General features: G+C 43.6%; 1 protein-coding gene across 2 annotated transcripts in view; it reads right to left on the reverse strand.

The window, feature by feature from the left end:
• Positions 1-23,977, reverse strand: part of MTERF3 (mitochondrial transcription termination factor 3) — a 257,285-nt gene that overhangs the window by 96,939 nt on the left and 136,369 nt on the right. For both annotated transcript variants that reach the window (XM_086966030.1, XM_086966029.1), the window contains 2 exons: positions 13,477-13,629; positions 6,279-6,468 (listed from right to left, as the gene is read on the reverse strand). In XM_086966030.1, coding sequence (XP_086822156.1) covers positions 6,279-6,468; positions 13,477-13,629 — 343 coding nt within the window. The remainder of the gene's footprint in view (positions 1-6,278; positions 6,469-13,476; positions 13,630-23,977) is intronic.

A 23,977-nucleotide genomic window follows, 5' to 3' on the forward strand; every position in this document is an offset into this window, starting at 1 on the left:
GGTTTGGATACGTAGAACATTGATGTTGTATTCTGTGTTCTGATTGGAACTGCTTGACCTTCTAGTCCCAGAAGGAACACTTATAGGCTGGAGCTCTAGCACATTGTTGTGAAGTATAATTTCTACATCTGACCAGAGGCCTTTAGCTGAGAGAGCTTGCAGATGAGCTACCTATCCATCCATGGACGCATCCATTGTCAGAGCAATTCTTTCTATTAAAGGTTGGAAAGCGTGACCTATCTTAAGTTTGATGGGATTATCCACCACAATAGTGCTGGTTTCAGTTGTCTCAAGATGTTAACGGTGTTGTCCCATGAGCCATCAACTTTTTTCCATTGCATGTCAGGTTCTTGTTGGGAGGGTCTCATCACAGCCCAGAGAAGGGAATGAGGCCTATACATGATGACATTAGGCCTAAAAGTGCCCTATACTGTCTAACTGTAACAACTGTTTTGTCTACGGACTCTTTGCCATTGATTAGAGCTTTACAACTTTCTCTGCCGATGGACACACCTTCATCAGCTATGTGTAGAATATAGCACCCAGGAACTGGATTTTCATCTTGGGTTCTAGAGACAATTTCTCCCAGTTCAAGTGAGACCCACCTTCTGGAAGAATCTGATGGAGGCTGTTGTTGAAGACCTTGCCACTTCCCTTGTTTGTGCATTGATGAGCCAGTTGTCCAAATAGTGATACACTTTGTGATCCTGGATTCTGAAATAGCGGTGAGTGGAGCAATGCATTTGGTAAAATTATGAGCTGCTGATTTTAGTCTGAAAAGAAGTGCCTGGAACTGGTAGTGATGTCCTGCTTTCCGAGAAGTGAAGATATTTCCTGTGCTTTCCGTGGAAGGGTATGTGGAAGTATGCACCCTGATGATCCAAGCTCGTCATGATGTCTTCTTCATGGCTTATCAGTTTGTATTGCTCCCTTTTGGAGGAGAAGGAGAGTTTCCTGTTGCAACCCCTGTGGGAGGAGATGTTTGTTCTGGGTTGGCATACAGGTGGTCTTTGAACAAATTCTGAAGTATCACCTGTGCTAACAATTTGTCTCAGATATTTCAACAATATTTAGAACTTCCAAGTGGAGGCAACAGAAATTCTCCCCCTTACTTTCTTTGTTTGTGCTGGAAAGGGGGCAAGATCAAAGAGTGAAATCCTCTTCTGGTTGTTGGAGTGTCATTGGGAGGAGTTTATCTTTCTTACTAATGATCTTTCATAACTGTTTTTTGTTACGGTCGTAGGTATATCGTTGGTCATATCGCATTTAGAGATAGTATGACTGGCCTTGGCCTCAATACTGTTTGAAACCTTCCCTGTAATTCTGGGATCTTAATGAGCTATGAGAGTGTGACGATATAGCTCTAAAGTATGTAAAGACCTAGTGCCTATGTAGTGTCCATATTGAGATGATGGGGAACCCCATCTACACGTTTCTCAAAATGTGTGTGACCACCAAAAAGCATGTCTAGGATTGTATTCAGGACGGATGCCAGGAAATGTGATCAGCCGGGTCTTCTGAAGACAGCTCCTCCAACAAACCGGTGAAAGCTTGCATTTGAGATGTCTATTGCTGCATCAATGATAGCTGCTGAAGTAAGTTTCCCCTTCTTTAGTGTAGTTCCAAGAGTCTCCTCTTAATCCTTTGGGATAAGGTCAAGCAGTACTGCAATGTGATGAAACATTTGATGATGGTAGCATCCTAAGAAGATTGCCAAACATTTGCTGCTTTAATTGATATTATTGACAAACAAATTCTTCAGCACATATTGTCTATACACCTACTATACTGGTCTGGAAGACCAGAGGATGTTGTGATGGGATTTTTTGAGCTCCTCCGAACAGCCAACTTATCACTGAATCTGTTTTGGATGGCAAATGAGTTGAATCTGGAACTCTATTTTTTCTCTAGACGTGGTATCACCGTTTGACCGGAACTGGTATTTTCATTCATATTAGACCTTCAGACCAGTCAAAATCCAGAATTCAAATGGATCTTATAGACTTATGTGGCTGTTACTTAAAGCCATAAAGGAAAGATTGCTGTTCCACTGATGTAATTGCTGGCTCTTCCCATTAATGAATTAAAACAGGATATATAAATCAGATGAATCCTGAGGATTGGGTAGGTTATTATCTTCCTTTGGAACATTAAAACCTCTTCGTCGTCATTATCTCCATCTTCATGTCGAAGCTCTTCACCCTCCTCATCTATATCAGAATAGAGACAGCAGAGTCTTCATCATCATTATCATCATCATCCATGTCCCCAGGAATTGGTGAGACAAGAGACTTATAGACTGGTTTGGGAGACTGTTCTCTTGGACGCGGAAGGGGAGAATGTGGTGCTGGTTGGAGAGGAGGTGTAGATGGCAAAAGGGTAGGTGGAGGAGGTGGTAGTATGGGTGAAGCAATTAATACTGGTTGAGGAGGTTGATTAGTTGGGAGTGAGCTGGGAAGGACATAAAGGGCATGATGGTGTGATGACAAAAACCTATGCGACTAATACCGCACGGCTGGCACAAATAATTAAGCAACCACAATAATTTCCTCTCCAGATTTTTCTCACATATAAAAAATAGGATGAATACATAGCTGTACTAAGACACTTCTAAGGCCTGTACTCACAAAGTCAAACATCACTGGTATAGCAAAATGGGTTCTGGCCATACAACCCTCCCAGATCTTTTGCTTTGTGACCATCCGGTTTTTGGACTTTTTTATGGTGGGTGAGTCTCACTCATATCATGGTAATTGGACTGTGCATGTTTACCACCAATGTCCACCTTTTAAGATAAGGCAGCTGAGACGCATCACAGTAAGGGGCACTTGGCTGGTTATACATGAACACGTGTGCGGGCTGCACGGGTGAGTCTACCTTTGTGTGCAGTCTGGTAATTGTGCACAAGTCGCCTGGCACAGGGGGTACTCTGCAAGGACTCTTTCCTTAGGTCTACAAAGTCCAGTGAGGTATCAAACTGGGGTGAAACATGTACACCAAGTTTGAACATGCAGGTACCAAGAACCTACATGTACACATTATGGACCGTCCAGCATTGTGATATTTCTCTGGTATAAAAAAAAGTGAGGGATTGAATGCTTTAATTAATCTCAGTCACTGGTAATTACTTTGGAACCGTATCCCAGTCCAGAGTTATTTTGCACACCATGCCACCTCCGTTTGTTCCCAGCCATATGCAAATCAGTCTTGACCTTCTCACTTAATTACAGCCTTCCATCAATCACTTTGTTCTTTGATGCCCCAAGTGTGAGAGGTATGCCCCGACAAGGTTGAAGAGCCCTAATATGGGAAAAACCTGTCCTGGGCTGATTGTGTTCCGGTTCAGGGAAGACCTGGCCTGGCAGTTCGGGTTCCAAGTGTAACAGGGTCAAGACTGATTTACATATGGCTTGATCCAAACAGATAGCATGGGGTGGGGAGAAACTTTATTGATTGGGATGGGGTCCTGACAGATCACCAGTGGCTGAAATTAATTCAAGCATCCCATCCATCACTTTGTGTTTTTGACGCCCCATTTTGCTGACTCGTTAATTACCCTGCTCCCCCGCAAAGGGAACAAAGGCCTGCCCACACAAAAGGAGCAATTAACAGTGCTTCACTCAGCTCCTGAGATGGAAGGAGTGGAGAAGAATATCTGCATCTGGAAATTAGCGGTCACCTGTACCAGGGTTGGGACAGCCCAGGCTCACTGACCAAAGGATGGAGTTCCCCTTTGAAGTTTTGGTGGGAAAGTCCCTGGCAGTGATGTCAATGAGCAGTGGCGCTGAGACCCCCCCAGAGGAGATGTGCACAGAGACCTCTTGACAGCCCCATCCTGGATTATCCCAGCATGCTGTGCAGGAGGGTTGGGACAGGGAAGAGGGGTGATGTGGTACCCCAAGATTGGCCAGGGGTGCCTGGAATCCAGAACTGTCCACGCCCACTTACAAACCCTTGAACAAGGGAGAGACAGAGTTGAACACTGGAATTGGATGGGGGTAACACCATGGACAGCTGTAAGCACAAGCCCCCTGATTTCCTAATGGACTAAGGACTCTGTCGGCAGCTGCCCCCAGATCAGTGGGTCTTTCCAGAACCAGTGAGGCATAATACTGGCATAGAGAATGAGTGTGCCGTCTCCCGCACTGGCAGACAACAAAGCCGAGAGGCGAGTCAGCGGGTGAGTGCTGCAGTGGGCTTCCTGCACAGCTACAACAAAAATGTGCATATCGGGGCGTCCCAGGGACCCCAACACAGTAAAGGGGTTAAAACAAAAAGATGAGGGGCCAAAAATGCGCGCAACGAAGAAGGATGGGTGCTGAAGTCGCTCATTCCATATTCACACAAAGGAGCGTCCCATAATGCCCTGTGGAGTTTTGGTTGCCCAAAGTTTTCTCATAGTGGTAGTCCTGGGAGGGCAGGACACCACTAATGTTTTAAAGGAAAGTTGTGCTTGGCTATAGGCATGACAGCAGCCCTCCCTTTCACACAAGGAATTTACAAAGTGACCCTAGGGTCAAGTAATTATGTCCAACAGGCTTTTCTGCCTGGAAGAGCAGGTACCTCTAATGATTGGTGGTATGGCTTTATGTTTTTTCACCTCAAGTGGTTTAAGAAAGACTCCGAAGCAGGTTATGTTTTTGACAATGTTTTATTTAAAAGTGCATTGCTGGTAGTGCTGTATGCTAAACATTGCAATGCTTTACTGGTAATAACAAATGCATGTAGACCATGATTATCGCTTTCAGTGATGGAGAGATTATTATTTTTAGTTTTAACAGGTTAGTCTTGGTTTTCTAAGGAAGTGACACTGACAAAGCCAATAGGCCTGCTTTATTTTAAGCAATACCCTCTTTTATTAGAATGCACTATCTGGTACAAGTGGTGGGTACCATGATTTTTTAGGGTCATGACCTATTAAGTGGAATTGTCGTTTGGCTGGAAGATTTGTGTTGTGTACTTAGACTACTGGCAATAACAAGAGACACCTGACTGTGAGGCAAAAATGTACTGGAAAGAAAGGCTGAAGCACAAGTGTCTAGTGCCAGATCAGGCAGAGCTCACGTGTCTACCTGCGACACGAAGAGGCAAGATATTCCCCCTCGAGACCGAAGTCCAAGCTGTGCTGGACTTGGCTTTTTCCATTTCTTAGCCAAATTAGATCCTAGAACTCACTGGGTATTATTGCAACTATTTTGGGAACTGCTGTGACTTCCAAGAAGTAGCCAAAGCAGATCAATTAGACTCTGGCATTGTAAGAGGTCTATAATAGGTCCAGCAAGGCTCAGAGCGAATCCCGGTCAGTCATATGTCTAGGGCAGGCCCTTCACAGTATAGATGAATGGCATCCAACAAGGATATTGCTACCACTATTGCACAACAGGATCACAGTGGCTTTCATCAGTGCTCATCTTGAACCAGAATGTGGTGACAACTGAAAATAATGGCCTAAACAATCTGGGAATGGATGAGGTTCTGTCATGATTTGAGACTTTCCTCACCTTTCATATATACAATAAGTCCTTGTGGAGGCTCATGGATATGAAAGGTAACTACCAGGCTTTACAGTTGTGGTCTATTTACTTGCAAGAATTAGGTGTTACTGTAGAGCACAAGGTCAGATTGTCAAACTAGGTTGCAGATGCATTTTCTGGACTCCATCAAACGACACACTCTCCTTGGCAGTGATTGTTTCCGACATGTCTGATTGAGGATAGCAAAGTCGAAAGTTCCTCCGACCTGCCTCATTTGCCACCCTACTCCGTGTTTTCTAATTTTCAATGATTTTCTATGCATGGGACTCTTGTCACGAGCCTTATGAGACATGCCCTACATGATTGTGGATGTTGCTTACTAACGGATTGCTAGATTCTCTTAGTTGATAGGAATACATTCAAAGTGGTACTGCACCCATGAGAATGCCATGTCACGACCGATGGCTGATAGCAGCTGATTGGCAGTTCAGATATAAAGGCATTTTTATTTGGCCCTAGTAGAAGAGTCGCATCAGCAATGGAACAAGGCATACTGCATTTGCCAAGCTCTAAATAAGCTCTAAATAAGAGCCTCTGTTTAATCCGGTCAGACTAAGCATCAAGGAATATCGTCCCAGCACTAAAAAGTAATCTATGTCCCTGCAGAAATGCTAGACACAAATGTACCCGGTCAGGTATACTTGATATTTGTACTCTCTATTTTTAGGTCTAAACATGTCTAATTGTTATAAGGTACCAAGGGGTTACGTACAACGTACATAAAGGCTGATGTCAAAAACCTACCTTTTCTGCAATACTTCTAGATCTTGGGTGAGGATAAAAGGATTGATGGTAATAAATGGCCCAAGCTGGCAATCTTCTACACCAACATCCTTTAGAAAGAGAAGTATCTTTTGGACATCCTTTTCAAAATCTAGCTTAAGTAGGAAGGTAGCAACATTAGGACGTCTTTCCAGTTGTGACAAATTAACACCTGTGGAAACAAAAGCTTTATGGTAGTAAAAAAAACTGTGTTACAACAAATTTAGATTGCTTATCGGGTTGCCTTTCCCAACAGGCAACCCCTAATGATACATTAGCAAATCCAGATTTCAGTATAAACTGTTCTGTATTTATCCTGTTATCAACACATGGTGAAAGTAGAAAAGCAGATCCCCCCAAATGAAGGATACAATCATAAAGTAAGTAACCCAGCAGCAGGAAACATCAACATATGCTGTAACCATGGCTTGTTGCTATTTGTAATAACGGTTAAGCCTGTGGGCGTTGATGGATTACCAGAAAGGTTTGTCTAGAATCCAGTTTGGAGATATACCTGATGTTTACCCCATGAAAGATACTTGGAAACCAGGCACAGCTTAACCTACTCAATGGTGGTTAATGTTGTCATAGGCAGTGCTCAGAGAAAAGGAGGACGTTCTGTCGTATGTGGCAGTCAGACTAGTAATTAAACTTGAACCAGCTGTCTCAGGTGAGATGCTATCTGAAAATATTGAGCCGATGCACTTGTTAGCTCAGGACCAGCTGCCACCAGAGGCCCTTTGGCTGGTGAACTGAGCAGAAGCAGGATGCTGATGGATCAATATAGAGGACTAAGAACACAACTTAAACTGTCAAACGACCAAACAAACACTGCCAATAAAGGGAGATCCTCAGGTCTTTCCAAATATCATCTGAAGAGCCTAGGGAACATCAATCACAGTGCACTGCAGGAAGCATTACTCGTGGCAGAGATCAACAAAGAGCCCTAAGAGATAGGATATACACATTATTTTGTTGTATTTTAATATCGTGACTTCATTTGGGATGGTGGTATATTCCATCATTTTCACAATCAATCTTTTGTGCTGTACTCCACCAACCATGATCAGGCTCTAAGTTTGCACTACTTAAACAACAAGCGGAGAAAGAAGAATCGTTGGATTGTACAGACTATTGTTATATATTTTTCTGAGTCAAGTAAAGTATTAATGTAATGACTGTAGTGGTGTGGTGATTGCTTGCTGTCAAGAGAAAGGTACACATCTAATGTGCGTTCCTTATGTTACCGCTGAGGCTCTTGTTACAGTAAGGGTTTTTCATAGCACAGACAATTTACAAATCGTTGAAGATAGTTGTAAATATAAAAACAAATATTAAAGCTTAGGTATTCCCTTGCATCTATTATAGAAGGTTCATTTGTATTCCATCTCTTGAAAGTCCCAGAGTATCCCCAAGGTTTCAAACTATAGAGAGCCTAAAATACAGATAGTCTTAAGGTTTTCATATGTCATAATATGAATAGTGAATTGGAACTTAAAAGTTGAAATAGTAACAAGTTTATTTATGCTTTTAAATTCAAATGATGATACAGTGTGGCTTAATCCGAGCTGTAAGAACGGGCAGAGTGTAAATAGAGAGTGTCTGTGTTTCACTCTTGCCACCCCCTTTTGACACAATCTACTGCTGGCCAGCATAGAATCCTTTTCATGGTAATCTTATATCAGGAAAGTGAGGAGATTAACATTGCTCCTGTTTTATACGGATTGCCAGGTTAGTGCAAATGTGACATTGCACCCTCACCAGGAAAGCTTGCAAACTAAAGAAGCATTGCCATAGCCAATAGGTCTCGCCTTTGGGACCTTTTAAGTGTTTAGCTAGAGCTATGGGCTATGCCAATGTGTTAAAGTTATGTCGTAGAAAAGTGTGGCTTATGTCTAGTATATTGAAAAATTGTAATAAATAAAAACAATAAAAATGTGTTGTTTCCTCTGATCCACTTCGTAAATGGAGACCCTGACATTGTCCTTCTGGCTCCTGCTTATGTTACAGTACACTGGTGCACATTAGTGTAAAAATTGGTGGTGCAACAGCAAAATGAAACATTGTCTGTTGAAGCGCTCCATTACATTGGATTGTGGCTGTTCTTACCCTACTCATCCAATTCTGCAGCCAGTGCACATCTTTTTAGTCGCCCTCATTGTTTGTTTATTTAAATTATGTATTTTGTTGTGAGAGTTTATTTATATTTTAAACAGTGTGTTGGCGAATTGTTTTACTATTTTTTTCCATGCGCTTGGATTTTCATGTTTAAATTATGTATAGTGTACTTTATTTATTTTTAGGTCTCGCCTGGCAACGCAGCGCATGCGCTGCTCGCCTTGGCGAGACTTATTGTTGACGATTTTGCGTCGGAAGGGGGACAGGAGATGTGCAGGCGTACGGTTAGGGGATGTGCACTCAGTACGCGAGCACATCTCCTGTCCCACGGCTCGCAGCATTTTCAAGTAACTCATGGCACACCTGGGGACAACCTGAAAGTGCTTCCGTCTTGAACTTCTAATATATACTTCTATATGCAGATTTCTCAGCTTTTGAATAGCCTAGGCATGAGGCTGGATCCAGAAACGTTTCCATAGTTGGAAGGCATTGCGCCAGGAGGAACATCATTGTGACCTCACTGGAGCAATAACGGATCCACCTCTTGTTTTTGCGCCTTCGACGCTGATCCAATGTTTACTATTTGACAATCCCCTCAGGATTTCTTCAGAGAATTACTCTACTCTTCTCAAAACCTATGGTGCAGTTCTGAATGACGCCTCTTCCCTCCATCCCCAAAATTCAAGGATTCAAACCATGAGGAGACAGAGAGTACCAGATCCCAATCCCTGAACCTCTCACCACTCAAGGTCCTACAAGTCCTACAAAAGGATGCATCCTAAGGTTATAAAAGAAGGGCAAGCTAAATTCTTCATGGCCCAGGAAACTATGATACCAGCCTAGACGTTGTGGAAAAGGAGGCATAAACATGAAAAGAAGAGGAGACACAACAGACAAGTGAAAATGTCTCCTCTGTGATCTCTGATCCCAATGGAATTGTCATCGAAGCTGGAACTCGTGGAGGTATCCCTTCTTTTCAAGCCCAGCACCACTGCTTTCTCCTCAACCACTCCAGGAATGCCCTACCCAGAGATTCCCACTCCAGAGAAAAATCTCCAGAGAAATACATGGCGTTCTTCTTGAACACCATGTTTGAGTTGTTAAGGAGAGCATGGGTCTCCAGTGGAGCACCTTCGATTCTCATGGGACCAGTATGGGCAACATCTAAACTTCCGCAACTAGGCCTTCTTTTGGCACCACTCTCACCCTTCTTACCCAAGGCCCACCCTTTCGGAGCACCTCTGGTTCCAACGCCACCAAAGGCGGATCTCACACCATTGCCTGTGGCTCCACTGCCATGGAACCCTGCCCCTCCTCCCATCGGCTCCTAGTTATTTGGTGAAAATTCTCTATCAGTTTTAGAGTGGGGCGAAATGAATAGGTTTTGAAAGTTTGCTCATAGATTTAATTTCCGCCAACACCTGCCAAAGGGACTGTGGTAAGGACAAAGGCCAAGCCACCAACAACCTACAACCAGCCTCATCCTCCTCCTCCTTCCCTTGCTCCCTCAGGGAAGCAGCTCTAGTTCGCCCTTGTCAAACCATAGAGACAGGGTGGAGTCTGGTGTCGTCCTTTCTACAGACCTGGAAGTTCATATCTTTGGACCAGTGGGTGCTCCAAATTGTAGAAAGGTGGTATACCTACATTAGGTTCCTCCCCCACACTCCACTCCCTGTTCTTGTCAGACAGTAGACCACCTACACATCTACAAGCAGGAGGTGGGAGTCTTGCTACAGAAAGAGAGAGTGAAGGTGGTGCCAGAACAGAAGGTTGGCTACTCTTGATATTTCCTTGTTCTCAAAAAGTACTGCTGTCCTTGTCTGATCCTAGACATCAGGGTCTTTAATATCTTTCTGTGCAAAGAGAAATTCCAGACCTCCTTCAACAGCAGTGGCTCACAGCAGTGGCTCATTTGAAGGAACTAGAGATTTGAGGACTTTTGTCTTAATAAATAAGCTTCTGCATATCAATTTTTTCAAACTGAGGAAGCTAGATTGACCGCTCAAGGTATTTCTTCTTTTCTTGGCAGAGGGTCCGCTCAGATCTTGACAGACAATAAGACACCAAAATGGTATATCAACATACAAGGCGAGCATGGACTCCGCTTCTCTGTTGGGAGGCCCAGCCACTCACGAGCTCACAAGCACCTTGTCAGGCTCAGAGCAAACTATGCGGCTGGTTCTCTGAACATCAGTGCAGGCGCCTTGGGTGTCATCTTGCCACCCATAAGTGGCAGGTCTACTGGAGGTCGTTCAGAGCCTTTTCGTCCATTAGAGTACATCTGAGGTAGACTTTATTGTCACTCACACTAACATGTACTGCCCAAACTTTGAAACTCTCCAGTATCCATTGCAACGAGCCTTGAAGGGCGTGTTTCAGTTGAAGTGGAAGTTTCATCTTTACAAAAAAATTTCTCCCATACTTTTGACTCCTGGGGTTCTGAGGATGATTTATTAAGACAGGGCACCAGTGCTCTTCAACAGGCTAGACAGTCAGAGAAGAGTGCGGTATGCAGGCCTCCTGCACCTCACCCTGCCCGAGTGATCCATCTTCCTCTCAGGCAGATCTCCTCAACCAGGGGAAGGAAGAGTGAGTAGGTCCTCCACCGTAACTTCTGGAGCCTCCACCTTCATGTCTAGAAATTGAGCTGGGCAATTTAGCTACATTCCAGTTGCCAGCATAGGTGGTAGATATCATTCTGCATTCTACCATCATTCCACCAAGACCGTGTACTCCAGAAGGTGGAATAAGTTTGTTGCTTGGTGTGATTAGAACAAAGTGGATTTAAGGAACGCCCATTTGTCAGACATCCTGAGTGCTGCGCTTTTAAACTTACAGCACAGCTGTACTATGAGGACCGGCAAGGGATACCTACCACCCTGTCTGCTTTCTGAACTAATTCAACACATAGAAAAAACTGGTCTAATAGAAGATAAAACCTACAGAGGCTGAAAGGAAGAGAGTCAAATCTGATAACTCGTCACAAGAAAAGACCATGATAGCTACCATAGTTGACATATGCGTAACTCTGTGACAGAAGAAAAACCTGAGGAGGGGAGAAAGAAATAAGGATTTCCATCAACTGCCCATCGTGGCCAATGCCATCATTTGGAATTCCCAAAGTGCCCCTGTCACCTCAGTTCTTCTGGCAACAAGCAAACACTGGTGGACTGGGCGTAAGGAGGAACCAGTAAGAAAAACAATTGACCAAATCAATCGATTGACGCAGTGCAGAGATAAACAATAAGTGAAAGTGAGATTAAAAAAGTCTCAGCAGCAAACCAGAAAGCTTTAAACTTTCTGGTTTGCTGCTTGCTGAGACTTTTTAAATCTCACTTTCACGTATTGTTTATCTCTGCACTGCATCAATCGATTAATTTGGTCAATTGTTTTTCTTACTGGTTCCTCCTTACGCCCAGTCCACCAGTGTTTGGGTTGTTGCCAGAAGAACTGAGGTGACAGGGGCACTTTGGGAATTCCAAATGATGACACTGGCCAAGATGGGCAGTTGATGGAAATCCTTATTTCTTTCTCCTCTCCTCAGGTTTTTCTTCTGTCACAGAGTTACGCATATGTCAACTATGGTACAGATCATGGTCTTTTGGTGTGACGAGTTATCAGATTTGACTCTCTTCCTTTCAGCCTCTGTAGTTTTTATCTTCTATTCGACCACCAGTTTTTTCTATGTGTTGAATAAGTTTGGATTTGGGGATTGAATCTGGCTAGGTCTCTAAACATTTCCCTTTGACCCTTGCTCCTCTTCGGGGGTGTTGTTGTTGTAGTGCTTTCTGAACTAACCATCGCTATTCAAGGTGCCCTTAGTTTGATGTTTTTTCAAGGGCTTGATAAATATTGTTTTCCCTAAGTTTTTATGCCAAAATGGGGCCTTAATTTGGGTCTAACATTCCTAAAGCTGTCTCCCTTCAGGCCCCTTCATTGTTATCAGTTAGGAATGTTGGCTTTTAAGACCGGTTTTCTAGTACTGTCTTTTCAGTGAGACGTGTCAATGAGTTGCAAGTGCTTAGCGTATGGCTGACCTTTACTACAATTTCCCCAGCAAGTTTCAAATTCAAACCAGAGATGCTTCAGTCCCAATGTTCTCACCATGTTCCATCTGGAACAATCCATCAGCTTTCTTTTTTTCCCCATCGCCTTTCACATCCCAACAAGGAGGAGGTTGTAGGATGCTCAGTTCCTACATTGACTGCACCAAGGAGTTCTGAACTGATAACCAGCTCTTTGCACACAGGCAACAAGTAGAGCAAAGCTGGCAAAAAGAGTAGAAGCGATTGCACTAAGAAGCAGCAGCTGTTTACGTGTGTGCGTGCGTGCGTGCACAATCTGCTCTTTTCGAAGCACATACTCGTGCTTGTGGCACGCCCCTGCGCGCTCCCGCAAGTTGTATGCCGCAACAAGCACGAGTATGTCCTTCGAAAAAGAGCTGAAAGACGACTAAAGGTCTCCTATACAGCGCATGCGCGCTGCGTAGGCGAGGCCTAAAAATTACCTTTCAAAACAATTTTTTTGTGTGAACAAAAGGTACCTAATCTCGTGTTCTGGTGTCACTCAAAAGGTACCTAATCTCGTGTTCTGGTGTCACTAAATGTCGAGCCTGATGCTGTGTTTCAAATTGAGTGTGAGTATGCTTGCAACACCATTTTTAAAGAGCATGTACAAGCAGCTGGACTTGTGAAAGGGTCTGTGCATGCAGAAAATAGGTTTTAGATTCACAGACACATGTAACTCTCTATTTCTTGTTAATCTGTGATATAAGAGAGAAGTGGCTGAAACTCTTATTATCTGGAGTTAATGAGGTAAATATTTTTTAGTGGTGTAAATTCTTTATGGTCAATAGCATATTAAATTAAACATACGAATTAAGAAGATACATTAAGATAAATCAGTTTTAATGATTTATTGGATGGTATTGTAAAGTTAAGAAAACTAAAGCATAAGGTTTAGAAAATAGAAGAAAATAAAAGGAATGAGTGTTTTCTTGGCAGCAGCAGGTCAAATGTATCAAGAGGGACTGTGTGACTGATATAAGAAATGAGACGCTTACCCAGAAGAACCAGCTTGCTCAATGTCTCTGAACGGTCCACATAATCACGGAGTGTAAAGGAAGCAGGTGGAAGCAGAGGCTCTGCTACAATCTGCATGGCTTCATCTTCTGAAATTTCCTCCAGAGGAGATAAGGGCAAGACATCATCCATTTCTGGCAATAAGAAAAGATTCGTGAAGGAAGTAACTAACTCTTCGGCCTGAACCTTTTTAAAATACAATCACAGAGCATTTTCCTACTGAACGGTCTGATAACATTAGCCAGAGTGATAAAATAGGTCAATGGTAAAATAATTTGAGCTTTGATTATACAGTTGTTTGCAGCATCGTTTTGCAAGTTAATCTGTTTACTTTTTCATTACATGATGCTAATAAACGAAAAAGGGTTTGGAAAGTGTTACATAATCTCTTTTGAATAAATTATTAAATGAATAAGATTTAAGGTGCATGGATACACAGGATGTGTGGTTAGAAATTCCATGTGGTTTTGCATCCACGTTATGTCCCATCTGCAGCAACAATGGAACTGGACAACGCCAAGCTATATATACATTTCCCTGCAAGCCTCATTCACCATTAGTCATGTTTAATCCTCAGGGACAAAATGCTGACAACAAACTGCAGAAGACCATTCACAGACTCCGCTGACTTTTGGCTAGGTGTAGGTTTCTTCATTAAAATAATGGAAGTCTTGAAACGTTGGGAAGCTTTATTCATAAAACAAGAAGCCCCGCACCACACAGCCTGCTCTGTCCAGTCTGCCATGTAAACCGTCAGTACATGGTACCAAACCTACTCTACGTTCTCTATTCTAGACATGCACCAATGAGGTCACTACGACAGAGGCAGACTGCATAGTACAAACATTATGGGCCAGATGTAGGTAAATCTCATTTACCGATTCATAAATACCGAATTTTACCAATTCGGTATTTATGAATCTGTAAATGAGATGTAGGTAAAAATTCTGTATTTTTTACTGAATCGGTAAGATTCGGTATTTACCGATTCGGTAAATACCGAATCGGTATTTGCTATTGATTCCTATGGGCCTTAAAGCCCATAGGATTCAATAGCAAATACTGATTCGGTATTTACCGAATCGGTAAAAATACCGAATTGCTAAGGGGGACAGGCTGTCACTTTGACACCCTGTTGCACCCCTGTAACTGGCTTTTGCGCCATGTGGCACACATACATGCCCTTAGGGCATGTCTGTGTGCCACATGGCACAGGTGTACATGCACAGATGTGCATGTACACAAGAATTCGTAATTTACCATGTAATTGTATTGCATGGTAAATACCGAATTCTAAAGGCCCTGTAGCACTGTTAGAAGTGCTACCTACATCACAAAATACATTTTCGGTATTTTTAAAATTACCGAAATTGTACGTTTTTTTTAGCCCCTACATCTCCATAGCCCTTTACCGGTCGGAAACGGCCGAAAATCGGTATTTTCGGCCGCTTCCGACCGGTAAAGGGTTACCTACATCTGGCCCTATATATCTTAACCTATAACACTAGGTTTGCACTATAGAAATACCACACACGGGTGGCTATGTGCAACCAGGTTTGCACCATAAGGCGCTCTACTCTTCATCCAACATACGTTCCTTGGCATTGTAATGGCTGCCCTTTTGGCTCCTTTAAGGGGAAGAATGATGGAGAGTGACTCCAGCCTATTACCCCCATAGCATAGGGATTAGGACTATAGACAGGGCCCCTGCCTTCCATATATTAGAGCATTTTCGTGTCACTTTCCTTAGTGTAGGGCTTATGAATTTGAGTTAGGGGTTAGATATATAAGTATTAGTCATGATTTGCCCATTTGCTAACATGTTAGGATATTTTCCATGGAGTTACGCATATTGTGGGCCCTGTAGGCCTTAAACGAGACAGACTCCATTTTGCTTTCTGCCCGGTAGCTCGAGAAGGCTTTCTAGGTGAAGTGTAATGTTTTAGTTTCAAGCTGTTGTTCGCTTGGAGAGAACCGGCTCAGGCTGGCCCTTATCGAAGGAATGTATTTTTCTCCACACCGAAGACACAACTTCAGGCCGGCCGGCTGGGAACGTGTCCTTGGTACGGGGAGGTACAAGAATTTGGTGGGCGGCAGGTTACTGGGCGTAGCTTTCCATGAAGGAACGGGCTTTGATATTAGCGAAGGTGTTAGTCAGTTTGTCAGTTAGTCCGTAGGCGGCATCTAGCCGTTAGCATCTCTGCCATTAATTATCTCATGGCGGACAGTCGCCATCTTTGAAGTCCGAGAAAGATTTAAGACCGAAACTCTCTGAGAAAGACTGAAGGAGAATTAGCGCGGAGCGCACTGATACAGAGAGAGAGAGAGAGACGGTAGCTTATAACCAGCAAGGTTCCGGAGCCCTGGAAGGAAGCAGACGAGGTTGAGCCTAGCGGTGCAGACGTGTACTTGTGACGGCTGGGGTGTGACTGCAAGGCGAGCCAGGACACAGAGACGAGAAGGGAACCTAGATGACTGCCGAGTCCAGACTTCATATTAACCAGGTGACCTCCGTCCTTTTCCCAATTAGCACGCGTTCTAATCTTTACCTTTTCTTTGCAGAAATTATGTTGCATAGTAATGTGATTTGCATTTATTGTCAATAAATATCCTAATTCTTATAGAATTACAGTGTGCCTCGTGTTCCTGTTCAATCTCGGTAAATGCATCTCCTAGTTGAGAGTTGTTTATGTGAACGGATGTGAAATCCCGATCAGGTAAATGGTGATCGAACAAAGAGAAAGTGAGTGGACCTTTGATGCCAAGAATAGGAGGTACATCATATAATTTGGGAACCGTATTAAAAGTCATTATTATAGTTTTATCCCGAGTAGATAACTGAGACATTGTCCTGATGGCTGTTCATAGGAATGTGGTCGTCGTTGATATGCGGCGTTAGTGAGAACGCTGGGTAGGAGACCAGCGTATATACCCACAAGATTGTGGCTTGAATAAGTGAGAGCGTCAGGGGGGAGACTGGCGTGGAGGTTTGCCGGATTGCGAACCGTTTGGAAAAGGGAGCATTGGGTTCTGCAGGCCCATGTGTAGACACACCGGATTGTGTGTCAGATCTGCCCTAGGGTAGACCGGTCTGGGTCGGGGTGGCCGCGAGACCAACTGATGTGAATAAGATATTGTAGAAAATCTATGCATGTGTATTGTTATTCCCCATCCTTAGGTGCGACCTATATATATATCTGTATATCTATCCATTGTGAATATATTCTAAGGAGGGAAGGTGAGTACGTTTTGGCTGGGTCATAGGGGCCCCTGGGGGCTGATCCCATCTAAGCGGAAAATCCAGCCATTACATCTGGCGTCACAAACTGTTTACGAAGCCTGTGTGCATTGTGTTGTTTTGATCTTGTTGGTTTGCGCTCGGCTTGTACGTATAAAATTTTGTTTATAGTTGTGTATATAATTTTTTGTGTCAATATGTTTGCGAAAAAATCATCGTGGGTTTTCAAGTTACCGATTCAGATTCCCGGCTGGGAATGTACCCCTTACGAGGCCTTGGCCCGCGAGTGGGCTGATTCTACTGGTTTGAGTGAAAATTGGTCTTCATGCTTGGAGCAGGCGGAGCCTGCCGATGTGGTATCGTGCTTACAGAAAGCGCCAGTAGTGAAGGGTGATGAGCTTCCTATTTTAGGACGCAGAGGTTGGATTGTTCTTAATGCATACAGAATACTGCATGAGAGGTTTGTTCAGCTACAAAAGCAGTTTAAGGACATGGAGGGACAGTGTGTTGAGTTGCAAAATGCGCATACTCTTTTGCGTTGTCAAAATAAATTGCTTGCCGACAAACTTGAAACATATCAGACCATTGCCGAAAGAGCTGCGGTCCGTATTGCACGATATAAGTATAAACATCGTCGTGGTCGTGTATCTACACGCAAAGTGCGGATGATTGTAGCAAAAGCCGGAATGGATTGGAACCCCGATGAGTGGGACGGTAATATCTGGGATTCTCATACTTCTGACTCCTCGGCGGAGGAGGGTGACAAGCGCGAGTCTTCTCGCTCCGGACGTGATTGTAAATCTGCTTCATGTATTGATATAGGTCCTCACAGCGACCGTGCTCGTTCTTCCCGTTCGGATGACGTAGCTTGCCCTGATTGTTCTACTAAATCTAAGATGCGGGCTTCCTCGGAAGCTCTTCCTGAAGTTTCTGCTCACCCTGTTTTTCGACGTAAACTACAACAAGCCCCTGGTAACCCGGCTGGTATAGCTTTAGACTGTATTGAAGATTTTACTCAGCAGGAGGTTAGTGACATTTTACAACGATTTCGACAACGGCCTGGTGAGGCCTTGCTTACCTGGATGGTGCGTCTTTATGAACTTGGCGCTGCCGGTATTATGCTCGATGCGGTTGATTGCTTACGATTTTGCTCTTTAAGTTCTGATTCTACGATTCAGGATCATTTTCGAAACTATAATGGTGCTGGTCAAATTACTTTGCTCCAGCTTGCGTCTGACGGCTGTAATCATAAATATCCAACTGAATCTGATTGGCCCACTGATGAGAAACCATGGTACACTTTGCGCGATGCGTCGCAACGTTTAAAGGAGGAAGTCATGAAAACGGCTATCTTTCTTAGTACTGCTGATAGGTTATTGGATGGTCTTTTAACATCTTCTGTGCGCAATCGCATTATCCGTTCTTCTCCTGTTGCTTACAAGCAGGTCATGATGACATTATTGATTAACCAAACTGGCAATCCTTTGTCTGCTGTGCTTGAGTCTGTTCGTCAGCTTGGTGAGCTGGGTGAGTGGTTTAAACCTGAAAGACAATCTCGACCTGAGGGTCGTACTGGTGGGGACTATAAGTTCTCTAGACGTGACATGTTTCTTGCTCTCATTGCTGATGGTGTTAAAAGGGAGGACATTGACGGTGAGCCTAATAATCGCTTATGGGACATGTTTCGTAAGCGTGGTTTGGATCGAAAGGAGGGTGCCCGTCGTGTGCGAAAGAATGAGTATGACCGTGGTTCGGATGACAGTGGTGATGAGAGGCGACGTGTGAATTCGGATCGCCGTGATGATCGGCGTTATGAACGTGATGGATCCCCTCATCGTAATGACGCGAGAGGGAGAGAGGATGACCGTGAGAGGGGGAGAGATGATCGTGTTTCCAACAGACGAAAAGATGAAATAAGTTATTCCCCTGATATAAGAAAAAGAGAGGATCGTAACAGACTTTCTGACCGTAATTCACAACTTTTTGAACATGACAATAATCCGTTTCGTACTGGAGACGGATATGAACAAGATATTTTGATACCAAAGAAAACTGAGAGCATTTACCCTGATTTGTCTTGGTTGACAGAACGCAGGAAGAATGACTAGGAAATAGGTCAAGCTCCGGTACACAAGTGGGCTCACAGAGACAACAGACCCTATGTAGATATTGAGATTTTTTGGAAACATCGTAATATCCAAAGGGCCCGAGCATTAGTTGATACTGGGGCGGAGGCCACTTTAATTCATGGTAAGTCGAAGAAATTTCATGGACAGTCTTTCACGATTACTGGTTTGGGTGGTAAAGAAACACCCGCAGTTCAAACTGCACTTGAAATTAAAATTGGTAGGATTCCTCGTAGAGAATACTCTGTGTTGGTTGTACCACTTTTGGAATTTATAATTGGAATTGACATTTTGAAAGGAATGACTTTGCATTTGGATGATGGTTGTTATCAATTTGGAACTAGACAGTACATTTCGACCAGACCCGTACGGGTTGGCCGTTTACGAATGCCACCTATTAAAATCCCTTTGGCCACGAAGGTGATTTCTCAGAAGCAATATCGTATCCCAGGTGGTCATGAAGAGATTACTGCTACGATTCAGGATTTGGTTGACGCGGGAGTCATAACTCCGGTCACGTCTGCTTGGAATAATCCCGTTTGGCCCGTGCGCAAAAGTGACAATTCTTGGCGCATGACTGTTGATTATCGAGAATTGAATAAAAATACACCTAAATTGACTGTTGCAGTGCCTGACATTGTCACGCTAATTCAGAGAATTCAAAAGCATCCAGGTACGTGGTATGCTTCTATTGATATTGCTAATGCTTTCTTTTCAATACCGATTGCCCCCGAATGTCAGGAACAGTTCAGTTTTACATGGAATGGACGTCAAATGACGTTCCGAAGTCTTCCTCAAGGCTATGTACACAGTCCTACGATCTGTCACCGGCTGGTGGCAGAGCATTTGTCTGAAGTGCCCACGAATCCACGAGTTCAGGTCTGTCATTATATTGACGACATTTTGATTCAAGGTGAAACGCAAGACCAGGTACAATCCCATTTAGATCAGATCATTGACTGTTTGCGAGCGAAAGGTTGGGAAATTAATCCTGACAAATTACAAACTCCATCCCAGAATGTGAAATTTTTAGGAATTAATTGGCATGAAGGTCACAGAGAAGTGATCCCACAGGTAAAACGAAAAATACTTGATTTCGCAGTTCCCAGGAACAGGAAAGAGGCTCAATGCTTCATTGGTTTGTTTGGATTTTGGCGTCAGCATATTCCCCATCTAAGTCAGATTTTGGCTCCATTGTATCGAGTCACTCGTAAAAAGAATGCGTTTGAATGGGGTGAGTCTCAACAGACTGCTTTTAATTTGGCTAAAGAAGCTATTCAGTATGCCTTGGATTTGTGGCCCGTGAGTGAAGGTGATGTGGATCTGAATGTGTCCGTGGAAGGCCTGTATGCCAATTGGAGCCTGTGGCAAAAGCAGGGCAGACAAAAAGTGCCATTAGGTTTTTGGACTAAAAAGTTACCTGAGGCTGGTGAGCGTTACTCACCCTTTGAGAAACAGTTACTTGCTTGTTATTGGGCTCTGGTGGATACCGAGCAACTGACCCTAGGCCATGCTGTGATTTTGAGGCCCGAAATTCCCATTATGCAGTGGGTTTTGAGTTCACCGAAGTCCCATCGAATTGGACATGCTCAGGAGGCTAGTGTGATTAAATGGAAATGGTACATTCAGGACAGGGCACGTGTGGGTCCGAAAGGTGTGGCGGTTTTACATGATCGAGTGGCGCAGGCGCCCTCCAATGAGAATGACAGTGAGTGTTCGGTTCCCGTGGTGCAAGAGTCTCCCGTTAAGTGGGGTAAATCATTTGATGATCTGTCCGTGGAGGATAGAAAACATGTGTGGTTTACGGATGGTTCAGCGAAGTTCATTGGTGACAAAAGGCATTGGAAAGCTGTTTCGTATAACCCGATCACGCAGAAATTATTGAGTACAACTGGAGATGGTAAGAGCAGTCAGTATGCTGAACTCTATGCAGTTTACCAAGTTTTGAAACAGGAACTACCTGGCACATGTCATATTTTCACTGATTCCTGGTCCACTGCGAATGGACTGGCGGTATGGTTACCAACATGGCATTCTCATAATTGGGAATTGCATTCAAAAGAATTGTGGGGAAAGGAATTGTGGCAAGAAATTTGGGAGCTGCTCCCGCAGAGTACTGTAACAATCTTTCACGTGGATGCTCACACTCCAATTGACTCCCTTGATAAATTTTTCCATAACATTGCAGATGAAAAATCTAAAATTGCTGAGGCAGTGGTGGACATGCAAGATTCTGATTTGGCGGGATTGGCGAAGTGGGCCCACCAGAAAGCAGGACATTTTGGAGAGAAAGCCACTAGCAGGTGGGCTGCCGATAGAGGAATTCATATTCCTTTTTCTTTAATAAAGGATGTCATTCTACATTGTCCCATTTGTCAGCATTCTAGGAAAAAGGAGGTGCCTCAGATTGTTCGAGGCCACTTGCATCGAGGTAAATTGCCCGCTCAAATTTGGCAGATTGACTATATCGGTCCGCTCCCTATGAGCAGAAATTGTCAATATATTTGTACAGTTGTTGACACTTATAGTGGCCTTTTGGTCGCTTTCCCTTGCAAGAACGCTACCCAAGTGAATACCATTAAAACCCTGGAGCTACTTATTCTATACTATGGTGTCCCATTCCAAATTCAATCAGATAACGCATCCCACTTTCGTGGAAGATTGGTGCAGGAATTCTGTGCGGAAAATAATATTGATTGGGTGTTTCACATTCCATACTACCCACAAGCTTCAGGTCTGATTGAGAGAATGAATGGTTTGTTGAAAGAACAGTTGCGCAAATTGACTGATGACCGATACAGCCAGTGGAGGGATGTCTTGTTTCAAGCTTTATTGACCCTGAACAATCGCCCTTTGTTACATGCTGAATCCCCTTTAATGCGTTTGTTTCCTCCAAATGTTGATGTGAAGCCTAATTCTTTATCAAACACTGTCATGTATTGGGAAATTACCCCCGGTGCTTTAGCTCCATGTAGAGCGACCCCAGGTTCCGCAGGCCTCGACCTGCATGCTTTAAATGATGCAAAATTTCCAGGAAAAGATCGAATCATTGTTGAAACTGGCATTGGTGTCTGTATACCTGCCGGTAGTTTTGGATTAATTGCCCCTAGATCTGGCCTGGCCCTGAAAGGTGTACAAGTGCTCGGAGGAGTAATTGACAGTGATTATCAGGGAGAGATTAAGGTTCTCCTGCTTAATAGCAGTGAGACTGATTTGTTCATTAAAAAGTCTGACCGTGTTGCTCAGTTACTGATTATGCCTGTCTTCAGTGGTGAGATCAAAAAAGGCTCTGCCCCAACGTTGCTAACTGTGCGAGGACAAAAAGGCTTCGGATCATCTGATCTTCCTGGAGCTAAGATATGGGTGCAATCGCCTAAAAATCCTCCTGAACAGGCTGATATTATTGAGACCGGTCATGACAACACCGTTTTGGTGATGAAGCCAGGGAAAGATGGCTGGGAAGCTGTCCCAGCTGATAAATGTTACTTACGAGAATGATTAAGGCCTGTGTTTCTATTCTTTCAGATCATTCTCTGGACTGCTGCTGCAGGATGTGTCGGCGCTGGACTCCTTTTGGCCTGCTACGCCGGGAGAGGAGAGGATCCACCGACGCCGGTTGATGGGATAATCCGAGCTCCGCGGTCCGCGTGGACTTCCTCTTCCAACTTCTGGATTACACTCGCAAAGCGGGTGACAAACTCTCCGCATTTCTGTCTTACCCCAATGAAATCTGTCACTGACATTTTAGCGACCTGTTTGGTTGCCGTCCCTGCATCTACCGAGACTTTGCGACATATTTTTAATATCTCGAATGCCCGACCCAATGTTATTCTGGGCGACTTTGCGGCCCACAAATTTTGTCCCTCATGTACTGTTCTTCCAGACCTTGATATCGCTATTACTTCCCGAATTACTACTTTTAATATTACCCCTGGAGACCTATGTTTTATAATGACATGTGACCCTAAGGCTATCACCGAATGCTTAAAATTAAAGATACAGGCTGCTACTTCTTTTTCAGCTCATCAACGATTGCTGTGTTTAAAGAGACTTCCAAGTTCATGTCTTTCTGTAAAGAACAATATGACATGTCAACGTTTATTAGTAGCCCCTAGTTATTATCGTGCAATGCTATTGCCAGCTGGATGGCTGTTCTCCTGCGGGAATTCATCTTGGCCCTATATTCCTGCGAATATTTCTGGTGGCCCATGTGCCATCACTAGATTGAGCCTATTAATGTTTTCCTCACATCCTAATTCACATTCCCGTATTGTACGTGATTCAATGTCATTACATGAGGATTGCGATTCCTCTGTCCACCTCTATTCTAAATCAGAATACCTTGGTTTAGCTTTTTCTATTATTGGAGTGCCTGCATTGGCCGTTTATAATGCCAAGACGATCGGCAAGATGGCCTGTTGGATGGTTAAGTCCATCAATCAGACGTCTACTGTTTTGTCTGATCTTTTATTAGATGCCCAAGGCGAACGTAGAGCTATTTTACAGAATCGCGCTGCTATTGACTATTTGTTGTTAAAACATGGACATGAATGTTCTGATTTTGAAGGCCTATGCTGTTTTAATTTGTCTGACCATTCTAAATCAATCCAATCCCATATTGACAAACTCCACGACTTGACTGCAGAAATTAGACAACACATAGATCAGGGTTTCTTTGACTGGCTTTTTAATTGGCTGCCTGACTTACATTCTTTACGACAGATTTTAGGGGGAGTTATTGTTGCTATTTGTGTCCTGATAGCTATTTGTTGCTTTATTCAGTGCATTCCTTCCCTGCTCCAATTTTTTAGACTTAGTAAGAGACATAGATCAGTTAATTTTGTTTCCTATTATTCTTCTACTGATGTAAGTTCTATTTAGTTTGTGGTTAATAGACTGGAGTCAAGGGGTGTAATGTAATGGCTGCCCTTTTGGCTCCTTTAAGGGGAAGAATGATGGAGAGTGACTCCAGCCTATTACCCCCATAGCATAGGGATTAGGACTATAGACAGGGCCCCTGCCTTCCATATATTAGAGCATTTTCGTGTCACTTTCCTTAGTGTAGGGCTTATGAATTTGAGTTAGGGGTTAGATATATAAGTATTAGTCATGATTTGC

The sequence above is a fragment of the Lissotriton vulgaris genome, chromosome 4_1 (genome assembly GCF_964263255.1).
Source record: "Lissotriton vulgaris chromosome 4_1, aLisVul1.2, whole genome shotgun sequence".
Taxonomy (NCBI): Eukaryota; Metazoa; Chordata; class Amphibia; order Caudata; family Salamandridae; genus Lissotriton; species Lissotriton vulgaris.